Source organism: Lissotriton helveticus, chromosome 3_1, assembly GCF_964261635.1.
Source record: "Lissotriton helveticus chromosome 3_1, aLisHel1.1, whole genome shotgun sequence".
Taxonomy (NCBI): domain Eukaryota; kingdom Metazoa; phylum Chordata; class Amphibia; order Caudata; family Salamandridae; genus Lissotriton; species Lissotriton helveticus.
The window spans coordinates 397210808-397236265 of NC_136061.1; the positions used below are offsets into that span (position 1 = coordinate 397210808).

The 25458-nt window shown below is 47.5% G+C and overlaps 1 protein-coding gene across 1 annotated transcript in view; it reads left to right on the forward strand.

Moving 5' to 3' along the window:
- The window catches only part of LOC144824564 (protein ABHD15-like), a 43169-nt gene extending 23749 nt beyond the window's left edge, over positions 1-19420 (forward strand). The window contains exons 2-3 of the mRNA XM_078683622.1: positions 5370-5722; positions 15280-19420. Of these exons, the coding sequence (XP_078539748.1) occupies positions 5370-5722; positions 15280-15817 (891 nt within the window). The 3' untranslated portion in view covers positions 15818-19420. The remainder of the gene's footprint in view (positions 1-5369; positions 5723-15279) is intronic.
- Positions 19421-25458: the final 6038 nt, after the last annotated feature.

Below are 25458 nucleotides of genomic sequence, written 5' to 3' on the forward strand. Positions count from 1 at the left end.
ATACGGTCCCAATGAGCGGCAGGACCGCTTTCTGCAGGCTGCGATCGAAGAGGTCTCTGCTACGCAAGATAGGCATATCATACTCGGGGGGGACTTTAATATTGTCTTTGACTCCGCACTAGATAGGTCGGCGCAGCGCTCCCCCCAGGTCGGGGAACTCTCTGCGGACCGCAGAGCCCAGCTCGCGGAGGTGGACCTCCTTGACTTATGGAGACAGCTACACCCGAATGATAGGGATTATTCATATTTCTCCCACGCGCACAAGACGTATGCACGGTTGGACTACCTTTTGGTTACATCCCCAGTAAAGACGCTGGTCTCGGGAGCGGAGATGGGGGTGATCTCCCTTTCGGACCATGCTCCGGTTGAGGTTCTGCTTGATATGCCTCCGACGGCCCCTCGCCCTCGGACATGGCGCCTTCGTGACACGCTGTTGCACAGGAAGGAGGTAGTGGCTCGCATTGAGACGGTGATTAAAGAATTTCAGTCTCATAATGACAACACTGACACTAGTCGGGCTACGCAGTGGGCGGCCTTGAAGGCGGTTGTCAGAGGGGAATTCATTGCGATCTCATCGGCGGAGAATAGGGCGCGGCAGGCCAAACGGGAGGAACTTACAGATCGGGTGAGAGAGCTGGAACAGATCCACCGCAGGACGGGGGCTCCCCGAATTTGGCGGCAGCTCAAGGAGGCCTGAAAGCTTCTGACAGCCCTGGATTTCGACCGGGCCGAGTATGCAGCGTTACGGCTGCGGCACACCTTTTACACCGGTGGGGACCGGTGTGGCCGGTTATTGGCAAATAGGCTCCGAGCGGCGAGGCAATCTCAGCTTGTCAAAGGCATCACTGACCCATCGGGGCGACTGGAGACTGATGACGCGCAGATTGCGGCTGTCTTCCGCGGGTTTTATGAAGATCTTTATTCAGGGACTCCCCCGAGTGAGGAGGCCCTGGATGCATATTTGGGCTCGGTTGCCTTGCCCTCCCTAGAGCCGGTACAGGCGGACCACTTAGACAGGGATATCCGGGTTGAGGAGGTGATCTCCGCTATTGCCAGGCTCAGGCATGGTAAGGCACCAGGGCCGGACGGCTACATTGCACTATTTTACAAAACGTTCTGCACTACGCTGGCTCCCGTCCTGACACGTCTGTTCAACTCCTTTGCGGAACATGGGGCCATTCCACCTGATCTGCTCCGAGCCACCATCTCGGTAATCCCTAAGCCCGGTAAGGATCCGACAAAGTGCGGATCGTATAGGCCGATCTCCCTTTTGGATATTGACCTGAAGTTATATACAGGGATTCTAGCAGCTAGACTGGCACTCCACCTACCCGGACTGGTCGATCCCGATCAAGCGGGTTTTGTCCCCGGACGACAAACGGTGGACAATACGAAACGTGTAGTACATTTGCTGGAGAAAGCATCTCGGCTTCCTGGGGAGCGGATGCTGTTAGCAGTGGATGCGGAGAAGGCATTTGACCGCGTCCACTGGCCTTACTTGGAACGGGTGCTGCTCAAAGCAGGTATCGGAGAGAAATTCCGCTCCATGATTCTCAATTGCTACAATCGCCCGTCAGCGGTGGTCCGGGTCAATGGGTGTGCCTCAGCCTCCTTTAGCATTGAACGGGGCACCAGGCAGGGCTGCCCGCTCTCGCCTCTGCTTTTCGCGCTGTACATGGAGCCATTAGCCCAGCGGATGCGGGATAACCCAATGGTGACTGGCATACGAATGGGGGGCTTTGACCACGCTATTAGCCTCTACGCTGACGATGTTATTTTGACCATTGACCGGCCTCGCGTGGCCCTGCCTGCGAGTATGGAGGAACTGGCCTCTTTTGGCATCGTGTCCGGGTTCAAGATGAACATGGGGAAATCGGTGGCGCTGGATGTCTCCCTCGAACCGGACACTAGGTTGTATCTGCAGCAACGGTTCCCTATGCTCTGGTCCTCGGGAGCGGTGCCGTATCTGGGGATCCAGATTGCCCCTACCTTGCCGGCCATGGTCTCAGCAAACTACCGGATTCTAGGTGCTAAGATTAGGGAGGAGTTGAGCCGGTGGAACCGAGGCATTCTTTCCTGGCTTGGAAGGATAGCTGCTGTCAAGATGACGGTGTTGCCTCAGGTACTATACCTTTTTCGGGCTCTGCCGCTCCAGCCACCGGTGGGATGGATCTCGCAGCTCCAGGCGGACGTATCTCGGTTTGTCTGGCAGGGTAAGAAGCCTAGGATGCGTCGAGCCCTCTCGTTGCTGGCCCCAGAGGCTGGTGGGTTGGGTATCCCTGACTTCCGCAAATACTTTCAAGCTGCTCAATTGCGCTACCTTGTAGAGTGGAGTAAATGGGTTTCTGATAAGCATTGGCTTTTTCAGGATCAGTCGGTAGCGGGGAGGCCCTTGCAGGAGATCCCTTTCCTGCGTCGCCCACACCGGCCTAAAAACCTCTACGCCTCCTTTGTCACGAGAGTGCCTCTGCGGGTATGGGACGCTACTGGCGTTCTGCGCGGTCTTACCACGTTTCCGTCTCCACTGACCCCGCTGGTGGACAACCCGGACTATACCCCGGGGATGGAAAAGGGGGCTTTTACGGAATGGCGTCAGGCGGGATGTAGGGCCTTATGTCATCTATATGGCCCGGAAGGGGTTCACCCCTTCCTCCAACTCCGTCAGGAGTTTTCGCTTCCGGAGACGGAGCGACTTCATTATCTGCAGGCTCGCCACTGGGCTCTTCAGCCGCAGGTGAGAGGAGCGGCCGACCGGCCTTTTCTCCCCTATGAACATTGGCTCATGACGCGGACTTCGGACTCCAAACTGATCTCTGATTTGTATAAACTACTGCAGCCACCAGCGACACACCTTTATCACCCCGGGAGGGAGCGATGGGAACGGGAGTTGGGGAGGACACTAAGCCATAAAGAATGGGAACACATATCATACAGAGCGAGGCATTCCGCGTATCACATGGGGCTCACGGATACACTAACGAAAGTTTCTACCTACTGGTATTACACGCCTGAACGAGTGCGAGAGTTTGATCGCAGTAAGGATGATACATGCTGGAGAGGATGTGGGCTCCGAGGTACTCTCACTCACATACTTTGGGACTGCCCGCTTCTGGAGCCTTACTGGAGGGAAGTGCTGGATGAAATTGATTCTAGCTTCGAAATTGAATTGCCCCGCTTCCCTGCCTACACTCTGTTGGGGCTTCCGAACGATCTAATGTACCCCCTTCGATCTCGCAGGGGCAGACAGATTGCGATAGCCCTGGGTTCCGCAGTCCAGAACATTTTAATACACTGGCACACGGCCACGATCCCGTCTATCACTGGCTGGCTTCACAGATTGTGGCACGTGTTGGGTATGGAGAAAATGTCTCTTACAGTGGCGGGGGATGTGGATCAGTTTAGAGAACTCTGGCAGCCCTTTCACTCCCTGTTGCTTACTGAATTTCGGGAGCTCACCTGTCCCAAGTATCTCCGCCTTCTCAGGCTCCCGATTCCGGAGGGCTCTGTTTCATGATCTCCCTATGGACTGGTCGTCGTTGATACTGAGGCTTTGAGGTGTGTCACGATTTAGGAACTGTGCACTGGACGAGGGGTGGGGGTGGTTGGGAGTTGGGGGGGCAGTTGGGAGGGGGGGGTTTTGTTGGAAATGTCATGGCACATTGAGGCGACATTTGTACTATGCTACTGAGTGATCGGACTTCACAGGGTGTTACTTGTTGCTGCCGCTTTTGAACTCTGGCACTGCGCCCTGCTATGTCTTTTGTATCATCTGTCTGTCTTTATGTGTCGTGCTGAATAAAATACTTTAAACCTAAACATATTCATCTAAAGCGCAGCATACCACCATTGCTACAAAAATAAATACACTTTTTTTGGCCTTCAATTTATAGACTTTTGTTGCAATTGGTGTTGCAATATTTAGCAATGCCAATAGCTCAAACTTAATTAATGCGAGACCTATTGCATTGCAAATGCTTGTTAAGGACTGGGACTAAGGTTTCTGATTGGCTGAACCCATGCAGATCACATAAAGGAACCTCTACCATCCCTGCATGAGAGGCTCCACCTACACGTGCTTGAGGGTCCTGATTGTGTGAATTTAAATAATGGTAATGATATATAGGACAAGGGGCGCCCTTCCTTCCATATATATTCTGTATGGGGTCGCATATTGGCCTTCTGCATGTTCTGTGCCTCTTGGTGCTGGTTTGCTACCCCCTTCCTCTGGGCGCCTGGGTCACCCTCCTGCAGTGTGGGTAAAGGAATCACTGTCTCTGCAGCAAAGTGCCAGATTCAGTCTCCATCCCCCTGATGTGATTCACTCTCCACACCACTGACTGTACTTAGTGCACTCCCTCCCACTGACAAAGGGATGCACATTCCATCTCTGTAAGGGCCAAGACTAACACAGCCCCCCCTACATTGCTTGCACTCCTTCCCAATCAGCTTGGGTTCGCTCCCACTGGGTGCTGGATTCCCAGACCCTGGTCTGGGGTCAGCATCCGCTCATTTGGCTCCTAAGTACATGATTCATACTCCCTCTTTCTGAGCTTAGGATTCTGCTGGCTGCTCGTGGTCCACTAAGGGGACCCTCATAAGAGGGCGACCGCCTTAGTGCCACATGTGGGCACACAAGACAGTCTAGTGGTAGTACTCCCCTCCCCCTTGAGGGGTCCGCGCAGTGTCGCTTCCGGTAGTGGGTGGGCGGGGATGAGGTATAAGGGCCTCTCCCCGCTCACCTGGCAGCCTCTTTGCCGCTGCCCTTGACGCCGTTCCACAAACAAGGTGAAGCAATGAGGCTACCGCCTCGGCATCCAAAAAAATCATCACTGTCTGGGGGCAACCGCCCCGGCAGGCAACCAAAACCCTTCACTGTCTGAAGGCAAACCACCTCGGCAGGCATCCAAAACTCATCACTATCAGAATGTACTTGATAGACAAAGACAAAACTCTTTGAGGAAACATGCTGACATTTCTGCAAACTCAATTGACCGCTACCCGCGGCCCATCACAGAGCGGACCTTGTGAACCAACTCCAACTGTGACAAAGTGTCACAGATCAATAAGAAAACCAAAAACAGCGACTATAAAACTCAAAAAAGAATGTGGAGTAATGAGGCAACTGCCTCGTTATCCAAGACACACAACTGTCAGAAGCCGCTGCCCTTGACGCCGTTCCACAAACAAGGTGTTGTGTGGTTTATTTCCGAATAATATTGCTGAATGTGGGATGGGGAGTGTTGCTGATATTGTCACTAAAGCCCATCCTTCCCCTTGAGCTCAGTGTTTATTAGTACTGCCTCCAAAGTCTTTCTCTGAGTCTCTGATTGTGGGATCTCCATTGATAACCTGTGACCTTTCTTTTCCAGCTGTGCCAGCTGGCTCTGACCCACGGGTACCACCCTGTCATCTTTAATCGGCGCTGCCACAACGACTGCCCTCTGAGCACGGCCAAGCTGCAGCCCTACGGTGACCCCTGTGACCTTCGGGAAGCCGTTCAGTACATCCGCCACCGGCGCCAGGCCTCGCGGCTCTTCGCGGTGGCGGAAAGCACCGGCGCTGGCCTTCTCTTCTCCTACCTTGGGGAGTGCGGCTCTTCCAGCTATGTGACGGCCGCGGCCTGCATCTCCCCGCTCCTCTGCCCACAGGAGTGGTTCGAAGATGGCTGCCCCTGGATCTGGGAGAAAGCCCTCCTCCTGTATCAGAAGTTCACACTGAGCAGGTGAGTACACGCCGCCGAATCCCATTTCAGGTGCAGAAATAGAGACATAAATTGGCACTTTGATCCTCTACTGCAAGATGGCGGGGGGTGGGGGGTGGGGTGAAGGGGGGTGCCAAAGCCTGCTGCTTGAGCCCTGGGTAATGCGATCTTCATCTGCAGTGGGTTCTTAAGGAGCTCAACAATGGAGCAAAGTGGTTGTTGCTGAGAAAGAAATGATGGTGCAAAAAGTTGAATGTAGTGTATGAGGTAGTGTGTTAAGGTTGGGGATTTGATGCGTGGAGGGATGTGGAGAGTACAGGCCATGGGTGGCCTGAGAAGGGAGAGATGTTTAGGTTGAGTGTGGGCAAGGCGCTCACTGAGCTCTACACTTCTGATGTTTGGAACCCTTTTAGGATAGTTTTTTATTGGATATTTACTGAAAGCACACAACTATTCAGCGACAAAACACATGCTATCCAACTATTAATCCTATGATCGATTGATGGCCTTCCCAGATATAAAGAATAGAGTGCCTAGATTGAGATTGTGCTACACAGCCATAACAATGGTGAGCACCGCATAAAAATGTGAATGACAAAACAAAACATCTGAAACTTTTATGTACTTCTGCCCAGAATTCTTGCCTTTCTTCTCAGTCGGGGATCTGCTGACCCATTTATTTCGGCTCACTCTGCAATTCAATTCATAGTAGATTTGGTGAGAGCACCACACACCCCAGCTCGAGGTGTGACTGGAAGAATGGGTGATAGGAGATAGTCAGATACCATGCATTAGCACAACCATTGCAGTGCCCCTGACTACTATTTTACAAACAAATATAAGTCACAAGCTATCCATGAAGCACTCTCTGCCTTACTTTAGAGGTATATCAATAAACAGTGGTTTCTTTGGAGGAAGCTAAAGCAGCCTTTCCTTTCTAGACTAATCATGCCTTCAATAATGATTCTCTGCTACTTGATATAATGAGATTGCACATAAACATATAACACAGTAATATAAATTAACTTTATCATCATAAAGAAGGTGCTCCAGTAAAAGGCGCAATGAATTGTGAAAAAAGTGAGAACAAGTGGGCAATAAGTAATATCAAACAAAGGTAAGATCATCAGGTAGAATTATCCACACTATGTTTAGTCCAAAACCGACCCAAATTTGGAGTATAGTACACAGTGGTTATCAATATATGTGTGTCTAAATGCTTTAGCGTCTGCGTTTTGACCATTTTATTGATCATATTTCCTCCTGGTCTTCATCAGGACAAATAAGTAGCACCTATAATAAGACAAAGACACAAAATCTCTGTTGAAGTTGGTACTCAACAACTTAGTGGCCCTCTGTTACTCATCTTTATATGTGTCGTACTTACTAAGAACCATAAATGTTCTAGGTTAGAGAAATGTATTATTTATTTATTTATTTAAAACATTTATATAGCGCAGCTATCACCTTACAGGTATCCTGGCGCTGAGATAGCTCCTAAGAGAGATGCACTGGGAGAACAACAGTTGAATAAGCAGCGGCTAACAATTTGGAAACAGCCAAGTTTTAACCCGTTTCCTGAAAGGGAGCAGTTCACTTGTTTGACGGACATCCAAAGGCAAGCTGTTCCAGAGTTTCGCTGCAGCAACCCTGAAAGATCTTCCTCCTGTCCTGACTTTTTAAAATCTTGATACTTTGACAAGACAGGCCGTTGTAGATCGGAGGGCTCTGGTTGGAATGTACCAGTCAAATATCGATTGCAGGGGGCCGGGCCCGACTCCATGCAAAGCTTTAAAAACAAGACAGAGAGATTTAAAAGCAACTCGCTGTTTCATAGGGAGCCAATGAAGCTTGGCCAAAGCCCCGGTGGCCGAGGATCTCCTAGGCCAGCCCAGGGCCAGTTTGGCAGCGGCAGTTTGGACTCTTTGGACTCTGTCTAGCAGCACAGACGGGGCCTCAAGCAAAAGCGCATTGCAATAGTCAAGGCGACTAAGAATGGTGCACCTGACTATTAAGGCCCGGGCCTGTGAGGGAAGGAGTGGCAAGATCTTGCGAAGTGATCGAATAAGGACGGAGCAGGTGGACACTGTTTTCGCAACCTGGGCTTCCATGCTGAGTTTGTTGTCCATCATAACCCCCAGATTGCGAACAGTGGTGACCGGCTGTGGCTTTTCCAAGGTTTCTGGGGGACAAAACTCCGCCGGGAACGGGCGTGGAATCCAACTTCCGGCACAGAACAGAACCTCGGTTTTAGAGGCGTTGAACTGTAGGGAGTTTTTGTGTAGCCAACCAGCCGTATCTCGCAGACAGTCATGAAACGACTCCAAAGGAATCGCTTCCTCGCCCTCCCAAGAGAGGATGAGCTGAGTGTCGTCGGCATAGTTAATTGCCTTTAGCCTGTGGGATTTTATTAACGTAATCAGTGGTTTTAGATAGACGTTAAATAAAATCGGGCTGATGGACGAGCCCTGAGGCACCCCATGGATCACCGGGGAGAAGGCAGATTGAAACGGGGGGAGGGACACAGCCTGCTTCTTATCCCGCAGGAAGGAGTGAAACCAATGCAGGGCACTGCCGACGACCCCGGCCTCTCTTAGTCTCTTCAATAGAATCACGTGATTGACCGTATCGAATGCGGCAGACAGGTCCAACAGGATCAAGGCTACTGCTTGGCCCCTGTCTGCACGCATACGAAGGTCCTCCATGGCAGTAAGTAAAGCAGATTCAGTGCCATGGGCTGGACGAAAGCCGAATTGTATTTCGTCCAGAAAATGATTCTGCTCCAGATGTACGGAGAGACAAGAGCTCACCCAGCGCTCGGCAATTTTTGCCGGGAATGGTAACAGGGAGATTGGTCGATAGTTCTGTAGACACTCAGGGTTCAGAGAGGGTTCTTTAACAGTGGCCTAATGAGAGCCTGCTTCCAAAGGGCAGGGACTAGACCACTGCTTAGGGACTGATTGCAAATCCTGCGGAGAGTGGGAAAGAGCTCCTCTCCGGAAGCCTTCCAGTTTTTAGCAGGAATAGGGTCAAGAGGAGAGCCCGAAGAGATCCCTTGAGCCAGTCTGTCAAATTCTACCTCAATCATAGAGGGAAACTCCCATAAGTGGTCCATAAGCTGGCACCCTGGGCTCGCCACTCCATAATCAATGAAGAGGCCCTCAGGGCCAGTGGAGCCGACCAGAGTGGGGGAGATGCTCAAGTTTCAAATAATAATTTCAATTTTTTCTTTGAAAAACAGCGCCAGATTGTCGCAAAGGGATTGAGTGGAGGGATTGATTTTTTTGCGCAGTCAGGGTGGGTAAGGTTATTCAAAATCTGGAAGATACTTTTGGAACTGTTGGCGGCTGTAGAAATTGTGGAACAATAGTAAGCGGACTTGGATTTCATAATCGCGGTTTTATATTCCAAAAGTTTGGTTTTCCAGAGTTGCTTGTTAGCATCGAGGTAACCCTGTCTCCATTTTCTTTCAGCCTGCTTACAGGCCAGTTTAAGGGCCTTTAGAGAGTCGTCAAACCAAGGAGCTGATACTCTACCCTTGTGCTTGCATTTTTTTAGTGGAGCTAAGGAGTCAATAGTTGTCCCTATCCTAAGACAGAAGGCCTCATAGTTATCCTCAGCTGGACAATTTCGAGAGAAACTGTCCTCCACTTGGAACACGGCACCAGTAGTTCTCCGCCTTTCCAGAGCTTTCCAGTCTCTGTACATGACTTCAGAGGAGGTACTGCGTGCCGGCATTTTAGCTCCCTTACAGTTGATATAGAATTTAAGTATCAACCACCTCCTTACCTTGTCACAATGCGACTTACATTCTGGGAACTAAAATAAAGCCACAAAATATGTTTATCTATTGACCATTTTGTATGTAGAGATACTAGTAATTTCCTGAGATGAACCTCTAATACAAGCCGGTAGTTCTGACACCCAAATTATCAGAATGTTATGTGCAAAACCTTATTAAAGAATGGTGTTCAAAATGTAGACACACAATGCTTGTGTTTTCGTGCATCATAGTGTTATAGATGCAGAAAACTGGAAAATCTCATTGTGTTTTATTGATAGCCAACTAAATACACCATACAAAATATAATTAAAGTCCTATGTACTTAGAATGAGGACCGACGTAGAGAACCGTTGGGGTATGCTCCAGACATCACCCGCACCCAGAGCATTTTGGACACAAGCAACATAGAAACATTGATCTCATACAGAAGGAAACCATTAGTGAAAACACCACAGAGATCAGAAACCTATGCTATGCAAAAGTTACCACTGATCAGCAGTATCGCTGTCTAAGCAAAGGGCCATTACTTCACCCGTACGCTAACACACCGTCCTATGATCGGTGTGCCAATAGGTTTCTGGTCTCTGCGGTGTTTGCACTCCAACTTGCACTTTAATTCCATATGAGATTGCTGTTTCTATGTTGCTTGTGTCCACGTCGTTATGGGCAAGTGAAAGAAAGCATGTCTGGAGTATACCCATATGATTTCCCAAGTTGGTTTTCACTTTAAGTAGATAGGATTTTAAATATACTGACTTTGTACGGTGCAACGAGTTGGCTATCGGTAAAACACAACAAGGTCTTCATGTTGTGATCATCTATTACACTACGAAGCATGAATATACAAGTATTGTGTGTGTCTATGTTTTTAACACCATTCTGTGATTAGGTTTTGAACACTAAGGGGGTCATTAGGATGGCGGGCGGAATAAGTCCTATCGGTGATTGGGACCGCCCGCCATAAGGGCGGGGGTCCTGTGGGGGGTATTAGGATGCGCCCGCCACTGTGGCCCGCCACTGTGGCGGGCGCATCCTGCATGTTTAGCATTGTGGCGGGCGGTTCTCTCAGCACCGCCCGCCACAATGCTAAACATGCATGTATGCATTTACATAAACAAAGCGGCAGGCATCGCGTGGTGCCTGCCGCTTTGTTTATGCAAATGCAGGGGGGTACCACAGGTACCCCCGTGTGAACCCCTCACCTCTCCTTCACTCCGGGGGCCCGCAGGGGGCCCCCAGAGTGAAGACCGCATGCGTTTCCGTGGCGGCACCGCCATGGAAATGCATCCAACTGAACCCATGGTAATAAGGCTGGCGCCATATTAAAACTTTTCTGCCCCTGCCGCAAGGCGACCGGGGCGGAAAAGCGGCAGACGGTCTTTCCATCCGCCGGGGTCCCCCCCGCCATACTAATATGGCGGGGGGTCATTTAGCTGAGGATGGCGGGCAGATTGCCCCCGCCAGGCCGGCGGTGACTACCGCCAGCCTGGCGGGGGCAATCCGCCTGCTATCCTAATGACCCCCTAAATTCCGAAAATTTGGGTTCCAGGGCTCCTGACTTGGATTAGAGATTCACAGGTTTTTAAAGGTATCTCTATGTAACATAAGTTTTTTCTTTCTTTTGTTTCCCAGAATGTAAGTCACATTGTGACAAAATAAGGAGTTGGTTGATACATTTCTCTGGCCTAGAACATTTATAGTTCTTGGTAAGTGTGCACATATATAAATAATTAAAAGAGGATAACTAAATTGTTGAGTACCAACTCCAACAGAGATGTTGTGTCTTTGTCTTATTATTGATATTACCTGTTTATCCTGATGAAGGCTCAAAGGAAATTAAATCAATAAAGGGGTTGAGACGTTGATGCTAAATCATGCAGACACACATTTATTAGCATTCACTGTGTACTGCACTCCGACTTTGAGTCGGTTTTGGAGAAAATGTAGTGTGAATATCTCGATGTGCTGTTCTTACATTTGTTTGGCATACACACTTGTTTTCACTTTTTCTACAATTAACTGTGCAGTTCACTGGAGCACCTTCTCTTTATGATGATGAAGTTAATTTATAACATATTAACACTGTGTAATATGTCTGTGTGCAATCTCATTAAATCATGTAACAGAAAATCATTATTGGATACTTGATGAGTTTTGCCTACGAAGCAAAGGATTGTTTAGCTTCATCGGTAGGAACCATTGTTTCTTGATAAAGTAGATACCCAGGTTGCTAGGAATACAGGGTTGCCCGTTATTGATTATTTAAGGTTTCTTTAGAGGTAGCCTGAACTTAGGAGGCCTCACTTTGCCAGAGGTTTTCAGGCAGAAGTCAACAACCACATTTGCGATCCACTTGAGTGTTAAATAACTTAAGAGCAATTCAAAAGTGTTATAATAAAAAGTTACATTTATTTCTAAAACTAAATTGAAAAAGAAATGGGAGGAAAACGTTTGATAATGCACACACTAATTTACATTGATCTCTATGGGAGCGTTCATTATTATGGAAGGCTATGAAAACCCTCTAAAATCTATGGAAGGTAAAACAAATCTTCACAAATATTTACATATTCTCTTATGAGACTGTTAAGTGGATCTGGGATCTAATTATCAGCAATGGAGTCTGGTAGATGTGAGGACGCGGTTGCACCCAGTAAAAACATTTTCCTCTGTCCTTAAAAAATTGCTGGTGGTAAACTGATGCTAGATGCTGGTGATGGTTTTAGTAAGTTCTACAGCCTGGCGCAGGTCCTCATTGTAGCACACCTGCGAGGAATGAAAATCTCAAGGTGAATAAATGTGCATCTGGTTGCCAATGATGAGATGCTCTTCTCAAACGCGGCATAGCACACGATTAACTAACATTTTGCTTTGTTCTGGATTACAATGACCCTGGATGCATCCCTAATATTGGAGGATTTTGAATGAAGAAATGTGAGAGTTCTGCTTCTTTCTTCACTATCATCAACAGGCCTGGTTCGCTTTCATTAATAGTAATAGCCATTGACCTCCTCTAATTCCAGGCCACCCAAGGGGCGCTTATCCTCTGATACTCCCCTCCCAGGGTTAAGGGATGAGTCTTTAGAATTTAAATAACACTGGTCCTCAGGAATCCTAAGCTGCAGACTTCTTTGCGTATGATCTAATGTTTTGACATCATCTGCATAACGGAGGCATGGATGCCCCTATATTTTAACAATGCTTGATCGTTACTGGCATCTTTTTTGGCCTCTCTCTGTCCTTGCTACATTTTGGTATTGGGTATTTCTCATCTCATTGTACAAATACTGTAAATTGTTTGTTCTTTGTTTTAGAGTTTTATATAGCGCGAACTAGACCCGAGACATCGGGTATCAGAGCGCTTTACATGAGCACCAGTTTTGTGTACAGAAACACATTCATTTTGGTAGGCACGGGGAGATTACGTGATTTGCCCAGAATCACAGGATGTTGAGCGTCATTGCCGAGACTCAAACCTGGTTCCCCAGCTTTGAGGTCGATCCTCTAGCCTACATCCTCTCTACAACATCTACAATTGATAAACAGTTGGCATTAGTATTAAAACAACAATGCTGCAGAGCCATTTAAGTCACTAACAATGTAAATAAACACCACGTCTGAACTTTATTACATGCTGATTAAAGACAGCAGGAAATGAACAAAATTGCCACGTGGTTTTAATTACTCACTGAGACTGCTATGTTACGATTATAATAATGCAGTTGCTTAATAGATTTTACTATATTTTAGATATGTATGTGGTGATAAACAAAGAAAACCGACATTTCATACTAAGACTGGAATTATGAGGCACAGAGACTCAGAAGAACTGTATCCTTTAAGGGCTGATAGATGTAATGTTGACGTGAAAAAACTTACATCACTGGTTACTTGGCTCGATCCTTGAAAGCACTGCAATAAAATTGCCTTTAAAGCAAATAATTGAGGACCCCTCTTGTGTGCAATTAAGCACGGTATCAACATTTTTTTATCTCCTAAGGAAAGAGTGGAAAAATGCTGTCAACACCTCAATATTGGTAGATATGAACTACACCAGCCACAAAGCACAACAGAACTGCAAGTCCGATAGTGTAGCATAGTGCCAACACCGTCATCCGCCCCCCCCCCCAACATTTTGCATTTGCCCATATCTCTCCCTCCCTCTCTTTCTGTCTATCTAGCTGTCTCCTTGGTTTTCTGTCTTTTCCCAGCTAGCTCCTCTGTCTTCTACCCATCTTCAGTGTCTCTCCTCTCGTCTACAAGCCTATTGTAGTCTGCTTGTTGTTTGTGTCATTTGTTTCCTATCCCTCTTCTTCGTGTACCATTCCTTTGTGGGTTCTCCTTTTCTTGTGCAAGTTTTTTTGGTATCGCTTCTCCACAAACACTTCACCTGTATACTACGTTTTCTATACACATGTTTATTTGTCCTCTCTTTACCTTTTCCTCACATTATTTGTTTCCATATCATCTTCTTCTAACCCTTCCCGTAGCCTGCCATGCTTCTCTTGTACATTTCTCTGGCCTCTTTCTCTTAGTTGTCTTGCCACTTGCTCGAATCTTATCCTGCCTGTCTTTCATCCTTGTGCCATCCTGCCATAGCCTGCCCTCTTCCATCCTTCCATCACCCTTCCTCCTAATCATGCAGTTTGAGTTTACCTTTCATCTCTCTGCTTTGTGCACATGTTTTGTACTCTCTCTACTGTTGTGAAGTCTTTTGTAGCTCGTCTCCTGTTTGTTTACATGTCCTTAACATCTGTCTTCACTCTCACCCTCCATCTTTTTGTCTGGCACCCTTTTGCCCTATCTCCTTCTCTTTGTTAAGTGTCTCGTGACAACTTCCCTCTGTATGTACACACTTGCTAACCCCTCTCCTTGTGAAAGTGTCTTAGTATAACCTCCGCTGCTCTTTTCACACTTGCTGTCCCATCTGTGTGTCCCATGGTCCAGTCTTTTGCGGCTTCTCTGTTCTCTTTGTACAAGCCTTACATTACCACTGAGTACTCCCCGTGCTTGCCTAGTGCCCCTCTCTCTGTGCTTCTCCTAGTCTCAAGTAATCCCACTGCACCTTTATGCTTGTACAACTAAACCGTGGTCTCCCCTTCTTGCAAAGATATTTTGTGTCCTATGCCTTCTACTCCTCACACTCATTGTTCTCCTTGAAAAAGGTATTTGTGACCTACAGCCTCTTTCGCTCTATCTCTGTTTGTGCAAATATTCTGTCACCTCCCTTTTCTTTCTGAACATGCCTGTTGGCCCCTCTTTCTCTTCTCGTTGTTCAAGTCTATTGTGGTCTCCCATTTCCCCTTACAAAGTATCTCATGGTCTTTCTGCCTCTCTGTTCATGTAAAAGGAACTAGTGGTCTCCCGTTCTCTTCACTGTGAACTATTACCTCCTTCTCTCTGTCCTTTCTTATTTTCCCACATACTTTGCCCTTTCTTTTTTTTCTTTGTGGCCTCTTTTCGCTTCTTGCTCGTGGTTTTGTGGCCTCTCTAATCCTTTTGGAATCTTTCAAGGCCTCCTTTCAACTTGTTTAAGATTTATATACTATTCCATCTTGTTCAGATTTGGGCTGATTTAGACCTTGGCAGATGAGCTACTCCATCACAACAGGGATGGACATCCTGTCTGCCGAAATATAAATCCCATTATATCCTATGTGATTTATATTTTTACAAACGAGACCTGCCCACCGAGATCTAGACCAGGCCCATAGTTTCTGGCCTCTGTTTACTCCTTCTGTCATTGTGCCATGGCCTCTCACCACTTTTTCTCCACTTTTTCTCCACTTTGCAGGTATGTTACTGCACTCGGGGAGGCAATCAGCATGGAGAAGGTGCTAAGAAGCAATTCTCTCAAGGAGCTGGAAGAGTCCTTGTTTTGCCAGACAGGGGCCAGCACTACTTCCTGGGAGTCATACTGGGAACGAAATGACCCACTTCGAGATGTGGATGAGGTGGCCACCCCAGTCCTCTGCATCTGTAGTCACGATGACCCCATCCGAGGGCACCCCGTCAACACTTTACCCTTCGGTCTGTTCGAGACAAACCCTCATCTCTTCCTACTCCTGACACAGCATGGAGGGCACTGTGGATTTTTGGGAGCTGGGCAGACAGGGGCTCCCTGGAGCCATGAAGCGCTGCTGGAGTTCTTCAAGTCCACCGTAGACTTTTTTGTGATGGAGGAAAAACTTAAGGGGTTGGCCGACAGGAAAAGGGCAGGTCCTGGGGCTTCACATAAGGCTGCAGCGGGGGCTGGAGTTTGCAGACAGGAACCAGTCTGCACCCACAGCATGCATCAGATCTACAAATGGCAGCGGTCCTATACCAGGTGACAGCTTCTATAAACGACAAGATGTGCATTGACCTGCTGAGTGTTCTCCGAGACCTCAGGGAACTTCTCCATGGACACAGAGTGTCACAGCTTAAGTCTCTGCGTTGACCTGAGAGCTGAAGGGAGCGAGTAAAGAAATGACATACATCTGAACATTAAAGATTCATAAGTATGGCCGCGTGGTGTGACTGTGACAGAGGTGGGCAGTAGGGGGCACACGTGAGTTCTCAAGAAAGCACCTGACCTGTGTGTTGTATAATAAAAGTTAATATTTAAACGGGCTCTTATAGCGCTGAGCTAGGAGTGTCACTCCAGTAGGAATGAAAGACAAAGGACATGTTTGTTATCAAATGTGGACTATGATTTACGAGTATAAGGGCACCATAAATATGACTATTTACAAGTCTACCCAAAGCAGGAAGATATACCTCAGTCCCTCTTGCTGCTTGCAGACCTTGATGGAGCTCACGCCACTCTGTTCACACAGAATAGTTTGGGAAAATTAGAAGTGTCTCGATACCTAGGGGCAGATTTACAAGCCCCTCTCTCCACTTTTGCGTCATTTTTAACATGGGAAAAGTGACACAAAAGTGGCGCAAGGGTCTTGTAAATCTGCCCCCTAGTTTATAAGCTAGTAACACAGGCTCTGAAGGTAACCCCATCTGTTCATGGGCCGAGGAAAGAAAGTTCTGCACAACAATCAAAAGCAAGTCATTGGCAAGAGACTGTAAAATGCCTGGCAAGAAGTCTGGACTTTTTATTTTTATAACTATATGGACCCGAGAGAATTTTTGCAAAAATGTATTGTTACTTTTTAAAATGTTTATGATGTTTGTGCCATAGTTGCGGTTTCACAAAAATCCCAGGGATATCAGATCGTGCACCCCTCGACCACCTGTAAACAGCAGAGGGTTGGCCCTCTGCACCACCTTTATGCAGATAGTGGCCTCTAATCTGTTGCTGCGGAGTTGGTGGAAGAGAAATACATTGAAAAGGAATACATTTTCAAGGGATGGGACGAATGGGCATCAGGGCCTATCTTCTATAGGAAACATATGACGTTCTGACTTTGAAACCATTAAAGTGTGGATGGCTGTGGCACGCCACGCACAGGAGAGCTCACCCTGTTTGCGGTTTGATCATGAGTAATGGACACTGGGTTGATGCCGACTGATCAGCTTTGGTACCCAGGTCTTTCATCGCCTTTTTTTTTATCCAAGTGACATGGAACGACCTTGGGTAGCCTTTCTGGTCTGGTCTTGTCCTTGGGTGACATTAAAGCATTGATGTTTCTAATGGTGATTTAGCGTGCTCATGCTTTAATGACTCACTGTTGAAAACTTAAGAAAATATGTTTTTGTTTGGTCTTTCCGAAGCTGAGGACAGTCTTTGAGATGGCTTTAAATAGTGCTTCGTACATGGATCTGGAGATGTCATAGTTTTGGTGCAGTATACACTTTGCCACTCTCCATGTATTCAGGTTGCATTTCCCTCAGAATTTGGACAGGCTTTTAGGGTTCTCTTGGTCATCAAAATTTGAGGGGTTTACCTTAAAGATAATTTTGCATATGCACAGATTTAGTATCCTGTATCTTATCGTTGGTTTATGCATTTCCACTCTCAAATTCAGAAACGTTTTTTCTCTCAGCTGATTTCCTTGCCAAGGCTTGAGTAACATAGATCTTTTGGCAGTTCCAGAGGAGCATTTTCTTTTCCTTGGACAAATTTAGCAATCGTATCACCTGAGTGTATTGTAGGTGAATGAGATGATGTGATTCCGATGCGAGTGATATTTTTTCTAGGTCCTAGCCTGTGCACCCATTAAATGCGGTTGTTTGCTGTTGCTCGTAAACTCCAGGAGCTTAGGTAGTGAGTTTCCAAACAATTCATTCATATTATTCTTGAACAATGCATATGCACTGTCAGTGAAATTGTTGTCAACAAAAAAAGCTATAAAATGTTCTGGGAGCCCGCCCAATACTCACAGTTGCTTACCATTGGTTGGCTTCTAAGTCACTCTTGTTTTCTTGCTTTCTACTGGTCACCGCCTCCTGATTGGCTCCTACTTCCTGCTGAGCCTACAGGTGTTTGTCCCTGCAGTGGAACATGGATGAAGTACAGTTTTCTGTCTGCAGCCAGTGTCCTACTGGCTGCATGCGCTATATACGAGTGCGTGTGTCTCTAGTTTCTACCTCACCCCAGCGTCTGTGCTCTCGTCACCCACCCTCGCGCACTCTCCATTGTCTTACTATTCCCTCCCTCCTTCCCCACACCTCCCTGGTGTTGCTTGCCCCTCCCTTTCCCCCATTGTGTTGCTGCTCCCTCCCCATTGTGTTGTTTGACCCACCCGCAGTTCCCTGCCCTCAATGGTGCTGCTGCTCCCCCCCTCCACACCTCCCTCGTGTTGCTTGACTACCCCGGCCTCCCTTGACCCTCTGTGGTTTTGCTGCTCCCGCCCTCCTCCCTCACACCTCCTTCATGTTGGTTGACCCCCCGCACTCTTCCAACCCTCCGTGGTGTTACAGCTCCCTCCCTCCTCCCCCACAACTCCCCCATGTTGCTTGTCCCCCCACTATCCTCCACATGTTTGATGTGTTGCTAACCCACCCTCATGGTTCTCCCTGCTTCCTTCAGCCCTCTCGTGTCCCAGAAAAAACATTAAACGAGGCCAAATAGCTCTTTTGGATGTAAGTACTATTTGGCTTTGTGTAAATATTTTTAGACATACGGCACAGAAAAGCAGGCTGGCATGCAACATGGCTTGAAGAAAAAAAGCTTTATAACATGATCAACGATGGCCATATCATAGCACTTTTGAATTTTTTTTTTTTACTGTAAGCTATGTTGTACAGCAACCAACGCTGCTGGAAAACATTTAGAAAAAAACATTGACAAAGCCAATAGAACTTGCATAGGCAAAAACTATTGACTTTGCCAATGTTTGTTTTAAGTTAGGCATTCTAGTATTCTATATCTTGTACTATTGGTGGTATTTGTTCCAGTCTTTGAATCTGTGTGTTTTAGGTTGAAGCCTGGTTTACTAATGACATCTTGGGGACATTTGGAAATGCAATCTGCCATTGCTTACTATTGGCTTTTTGGTTTGTAACTCACATTTGCTTGCTTTCTATTTGCTGGCTTTATTTGTTTTAGGCTGTCCTACTTGAGCTTGTCCCTTCCGGGGCCCATACCTTATTTACTGCATAGTTCCACCAGTGCTGGCTTTCTGTTAACAGGCCTTTAAATCTTGTTCTTATCTTGTCACATTAGCTGTGCATTCAAAGACAGAGGATAAATGTCAGGCTCTGTCTATCAAATGAGCTTGGTGATTACTTTTCTTTCTCTGACCTCAAATTGAGAGGATTTATGTGCCAATCATGCTGGCTACTGGGGGTGTGCCGAAGGAAGTCTGTACAATGTTATTTTTTTCTAACACACAACAAAATGTAAATGTCTGTAAATGTACAGTGCAGATATTTCAGAATATATCAGAATTAGGAAAGCACGAACAAAGTACATTTTTTGATAATGCAAAGTGTGGTGGAAATAAATATTTTATTACAATCAAAATAAATCAAAAGATTGCTGACACTTCTGCACATTATCGTTTGTGTGCTGTATACCTTTATTAGTAAAACTGTATCTCTGGTCAAATGTAATGTTCATTTCAATTGAAGATGTGTTGTCTGTAATGGCATGTACAATCACACCGTGCATACACCACTTTAATCCACTCCACTCTACCCTGCTCCACTCCACGACACTGCACTGTACTCTGCACCACTCCACACTATGCCATCCACTCGGCGCCACGCCACACTATGTCAATACACTCTACTCTGCACCACTCCACTCTACTCCACTTCACTCTATGCCTCTCTACTCTACTTGGCACCACCCTACTCTGTGCCAAAGCACTGTACCCCACTTTACTCTACTATGCACTGCTACACTCTACACCCCTCCAGTGTAGGCAACTTCACGCTACTCTATACCACTCCATTCTATGCCACACTACTCTGCAACACTGCACTCTATGCCACGGCACTTTACGCCAATTTATTTTATTTATTTATAAAGTTTTATATCACTCCACACCAAGTGTATTTTATGGCAATTCACTATACACCAGTCTAATCTACTCTGCACCACTTCCCTCTATGCCACTCTACTCTATGCCACTGCACTCTACCCTGTACCACTTCACTCTACCGGGCATCACACCACCTCATTTCACAATCTAGTATATGCCACTGCACTAAGTGCCCCTGCACTTTGCGCCACTCCACTCTGCGCCACTCCACTCTTCACCACTCCAATCTGCTGTATGCCACTGCACTCTGTGCCACTGCAATCTACACTGCACCACTTTGCAACACTCTATTCTGCACCACTCTACTCAATGCCACTGCACTCTACTCTAACCAATGCACTCTACACCAATGCACTCTACACCACTTTACTCCAAACAATGCACTCAACACCAATATACTCTGCACCACTGCACTCAAACCACTATACTCTACTCTGCAACATTCTACATGGCTGCACTCCCCGCCACTCTATTTTACTCTGCACTTGTACTCTATGCCACTGCTCTCTATTCCACTCTACACTGCACCACTCTACTCTACACCACTACACTTTACGCCACTTATACAACACTGCACTGTATGACAGTCTACTTTGCACTCTCTGCTACCGGACTCTACGCCACTCTACTATAGGTCATTGCACTCTCTGCCACTGCTCCATCTGCCACTGCATTCTACATCACAGTACCCTGCACCAATCTATGCCACTCTACTCCAATGCACTCTATGCCACTACACATTATACTACTCTACTCTGCATCACTCCACTGTACGCCACTGCACTCTACCCTGCACCACTTCACTCTACTTTGCACCACTCCACTCTACTCTACTTCCCTTCACTCTGCAACACTTCACTGTCCCCCACTGAACTCTACACTAATCTACTCTGCACCAGTGCACTCTAGGCCACTGCACTTTATTCTGCACCACTCTACTCTACGCCACTCTACTGCACTCTACACCAACTCACTGTACAATACTACACTCTATGCCACGCTACTCTGCATTACTCCACTCTATGCCACTGCACTCTAATCCAAACCACTCTAAGCCAAACCACTCTAACATACTCTGCACCATTGCAGTCAGTGACACTTCTCTCTATGAGACTCTGCTCTATGCCACTGCACTCTGCCACTTAACTCCACTTTAAAACAACTTACTCTACCCCATTGCACTCTACGCCACTCTATTCCACTCTGTGCCATTCCTCTCCAAGCCACTTCACTCTTGGTCACTGCAATCTACCCTGCGCCAATCTATTTCACTCTGCCCCACTCTACTCTACTCCACTGCACTCTACGCCACTCTGTTCCATGCTGATGCACTCTATTCCATTGCACTTTACACCACTTTACTCAATACCAATGCACTTTACGCCAATCTACTCTGCACCAATTCACTGTACACCACTATATACTACTCTGCAACACTCTATGCCACTGTATTCTACGTCACTCTACTCTAACACTGTTACACTCTACGTCACTGAACTCTACGCTAGTCACTCTGCTCTACTTTTCACCACTGTACTCTATGCCCCTGTGCTCTATGCCACTTTACTCTGCACCACTCTACATTATGCCACTGAACTCTACACCAATGCACTCTTCACCACTCTACACTACTGCAGGCTACGACTTTCTACTCTGCAACATTGCACTCCCTGCCACTGAACTCTACACCACTCTAGTCTGTGTCAGTGGCAGTGCACACTATGCAACTGCACTCTACTCTACACAAATGCACTCTATGCAATGTACCCTATGCCACTACACTCTATGCCCCTACACTGAAAGCCACTACACTCTATGCCAAACCACTGTACGCTAATGCACTCTAATATACTGTTCACCACTGCACTCTGTGCCACTGCACTCTATGCCACTTCACCCTACGACTCTCTATGCTACCCCCCCACTCAACTCCCCATGCTAATGGACTCTACTATGCACCACTGCACTCTTCCCTACCGCACTCTACACCACTCCATTCTAGGCCACTCAACTGTACACTGCACCACTCCACTCTACGCCACTCTACTCTGCAACACTGCACTCTATGCCACTGCACTCTATACCACTACTCTATGCCACTGCACTCTACCCTAAAACACTGCTCTCTACCCTGCACCACTCCACTCTATGCCTCTTCACTCTACTCTGAAACAATCTACTCTACTCTACTGCACTCTATTCCACTCTGCACCACTCCACTCTATGCCACTGCACTCTACGCCACTGCAATACATGCTGCACTTCTCTATAAAACTGTACTCTACTCTGCACCACTCTACTCTATGTCACTGCACTCTACACCACTCTACTCTAAACCACTTCACTCTAGGCCAATGCACTCTACACCTCTTTACTCTAAACCAATGCACTCTTCCCCACTATACTTTACTCTGCATTGATCTACGCATCTGCAAATTACACCCCTGTACACCATTAAGCACTGTGTCTCTGCAGTTTACGTCCCTGTATTCTCCTCTCTACCACTGTACCCTACGCCACTGCTCTCTACACCACTATGCTCTGTACCATTCTACTCTACGCCAATGCTCTCAACACCACTGAATTCTATGCCACTGCACTCCACAACACTCTGCCCTGCAAGACTGCACTCTCCTCCACTGAACTCTACGCAACTCTACTGTGCACCCCTGCACTCATGCCACTGCACTCTACTCTGCACCACTCAACTCAACGCTACTCCATACACTCTACACCAATGCACTCTACACCACTACACTTGCTGCCACTCTACTCTGCATTACTCCACTTTACACCACTGCGCTCTGAGCCAAGTGAATCTACTCTGCACTACATCAATCCACGCCACTGCAACTCTACTCTACACCTCTGCACTCTCCCCCGCACCACTCCACTCTACCCTGCACCACTCCACTCTACGCCACTTCACTCTACTCTGACACAATCTACTCTATGCCATTGCACCCTACACAACAAACTCTAGGCCACTCTACTTCACTCTGCGCCACATCACCCTACGCCACTTCACACTACACAATTGCACTCTACGCCACTGGAACCCATGCTGTGTCACTACACTCTACTCTGCACCACTCTACGCCACTGCACTTTACATCACTCTACTCTACGCCACTGCCCTCTATGCCAATGCACTCCACACCACTTTACTCAAAATCAATTCACTGTATGCCACTACACTCTACACCAATCTACTCTGCATTACTGTACTTTATGCCACATCACGGTAGGCCTCTCCACTGTAAGATACTCCACTCCACGATACTCCACTCTATGATGCTCTACTCTACAACACACTACTCCACTGTATGCCAATCTACGACACTACTTCACTCTACGACGAAAGATGCAACTCCCTCTACGCCACTCCATGCCACTTTACCCCACTCTATGACACTCCACTCTATGACACTCTACGCCACTCACCTCTACAACACTCTACTCCACTGTATGTAATTCCACTCTACTACACAACTTCACTTCATGCCACTCCACTCTATGACAATCTACTCCGCTCTACACCACTCTTCTCTACAACACTAAGCTTCACTCTTTGCAAGACTCTCTACTCCACTCCACTCTGCTCTCCATGACATTCTATGCCATTCCACTCTACGACACTCTACACCACTCTGACACTCGAAGTCCCTCAACAACACTACAACACTCAACTCTACGATACTCTACTCCACTTTGGGCCATATGTATGTAAAACATGAATACCTATTCCATAATACAGAATTTTACCGATTCGGTATTAAGGAATCCGTAAATGCGATGTAGATAAAAAAATCGGTAAACATTACGATTCGTTAAAAATCGGTAAAAAATACCAATTCGGTAAAAAAAAATACCGAAAACCCAATACCGATTCGGAATTATAGAATTCATTACCGAATCGGTAAATACCGATTCAGTAATTCAAAAATTCATAATTCGATGAATCAGCCAATCCTGTGTCACCCAATCACCTCCCAAACAGGAAGTGGCCACACCCAGGCAGCTGCACATGACCTGGAGCTCACTGTGAGGCAGGCAGGTGAGCTAAGGAGCCAGCAGCAACAGAGCCTCACAGCTACAAACAATTAAAAAAAAAAAGAAAACAGCATTGAAATGGCAAGCCAGGACAGGGAGAAGGAGGGAAGTGAGAGAAAAAGAAAGCTGAAGTTCAGTGACAAGGAGCTGGAGGTACAGATCCAGGATGTCAGTCAGGACTATCACAGGCTGTTTGGTAAGCAGTCCCTCCATGTGCCCGAGTCTCAAAAGAGGCAGATCTGGATTGGCATTCAGGACAAAATAAATGCCATAGGTGTGACCCAGCGTACCATTAAGGACATTAGGAAGAGGTGGTACGACCTCAGGAAGACAGCGAAAGCAAGGATTGCAGAGAGGCAGATGCAGGCTGGCAAAACAGGTGGAGGAAAGAACAGAGCACCAGCACCAACACCACTGGAACTGATGGTGGAGACCACCCTCCAGCCGGAGAGTGTGAGTGGCGTGGGAGACGCAGACAGCTCTGCCAGAGCAGCAAGGAAACAAGGTAAGACGCATGCCCAGCATGCTGTGCTACCCCCTCCCCAACCCCAATCCCCATAGTGGCATAGGGGCTCCTACTCCACTCCATGTCTTACCCATTACCTGCTATGCATTTTGGGAGATGTAGTTAGAGGAAACTGATGTATAGGACAGTCAGGCTAGCAAACACATTAGCATGTTAAAGTAATTGGCAATGTCAGGACAAACACTGTGATCTGTAGGCATGATGTTTAATGTAATTCAAATGCAGACAGAGCAGTGAGTATATCTACATTTGTGTCATTACAGGTGAGACATCTCGCAGTGCTGCAGAGGGGAGCAGAGCAAAGACAGGCGGGCCAGAGCGGAGGCAACATGAGGAAGAAAGCATGCCTGCAGGGACCACAAGCTCCGCGCTACCACAACCACCAAATCCTCCATCACACGCATCACCACAGCGCCAGGGAACCCCGCCATCCCCTCATACCCAGTCCCCACTGCGACGATCACCAACACCACCACCACCACAGTCACGCAGGAGGCATGCCGTGGCCACCCTCCAGCAGATGGAGGAGTCGTCGGAGGAGGGCACAGGGGGCCAACAGACTCCAATCCATGAGGGAGGCAACAGGGAGAGGGTTGTTACTCCAAGTGTGTTTGCTGGACTGGAAGGCAACATGCTGAAGGTCCAGCGCCTGCAATGGAGGGAGATGAGATCACCGCACAGGTAGGTGGCACACATCAACAAGCACATGCACAGGATGGAAAAGGGCATCAGTGCAAAGGGAGACAACATGTGTAAGGGAATGCAGAGAGTAGCAACCTCTGTGGACAACCTCTGCAGCCAGCTGGAGCAGGACCGTCTTGGCAGGCGCAGGGAGAGGCAGAGGCTCCAGGCCTATACCAAGGCCGTGAACCGGCTGGCCACTGCAACCTCACTGATGTATCGCAGGTCCATCTACATGCAGGAGGAGATGGCGCATTGCAGCAGGGATGTGGCCAGGGGCATGGTTTCT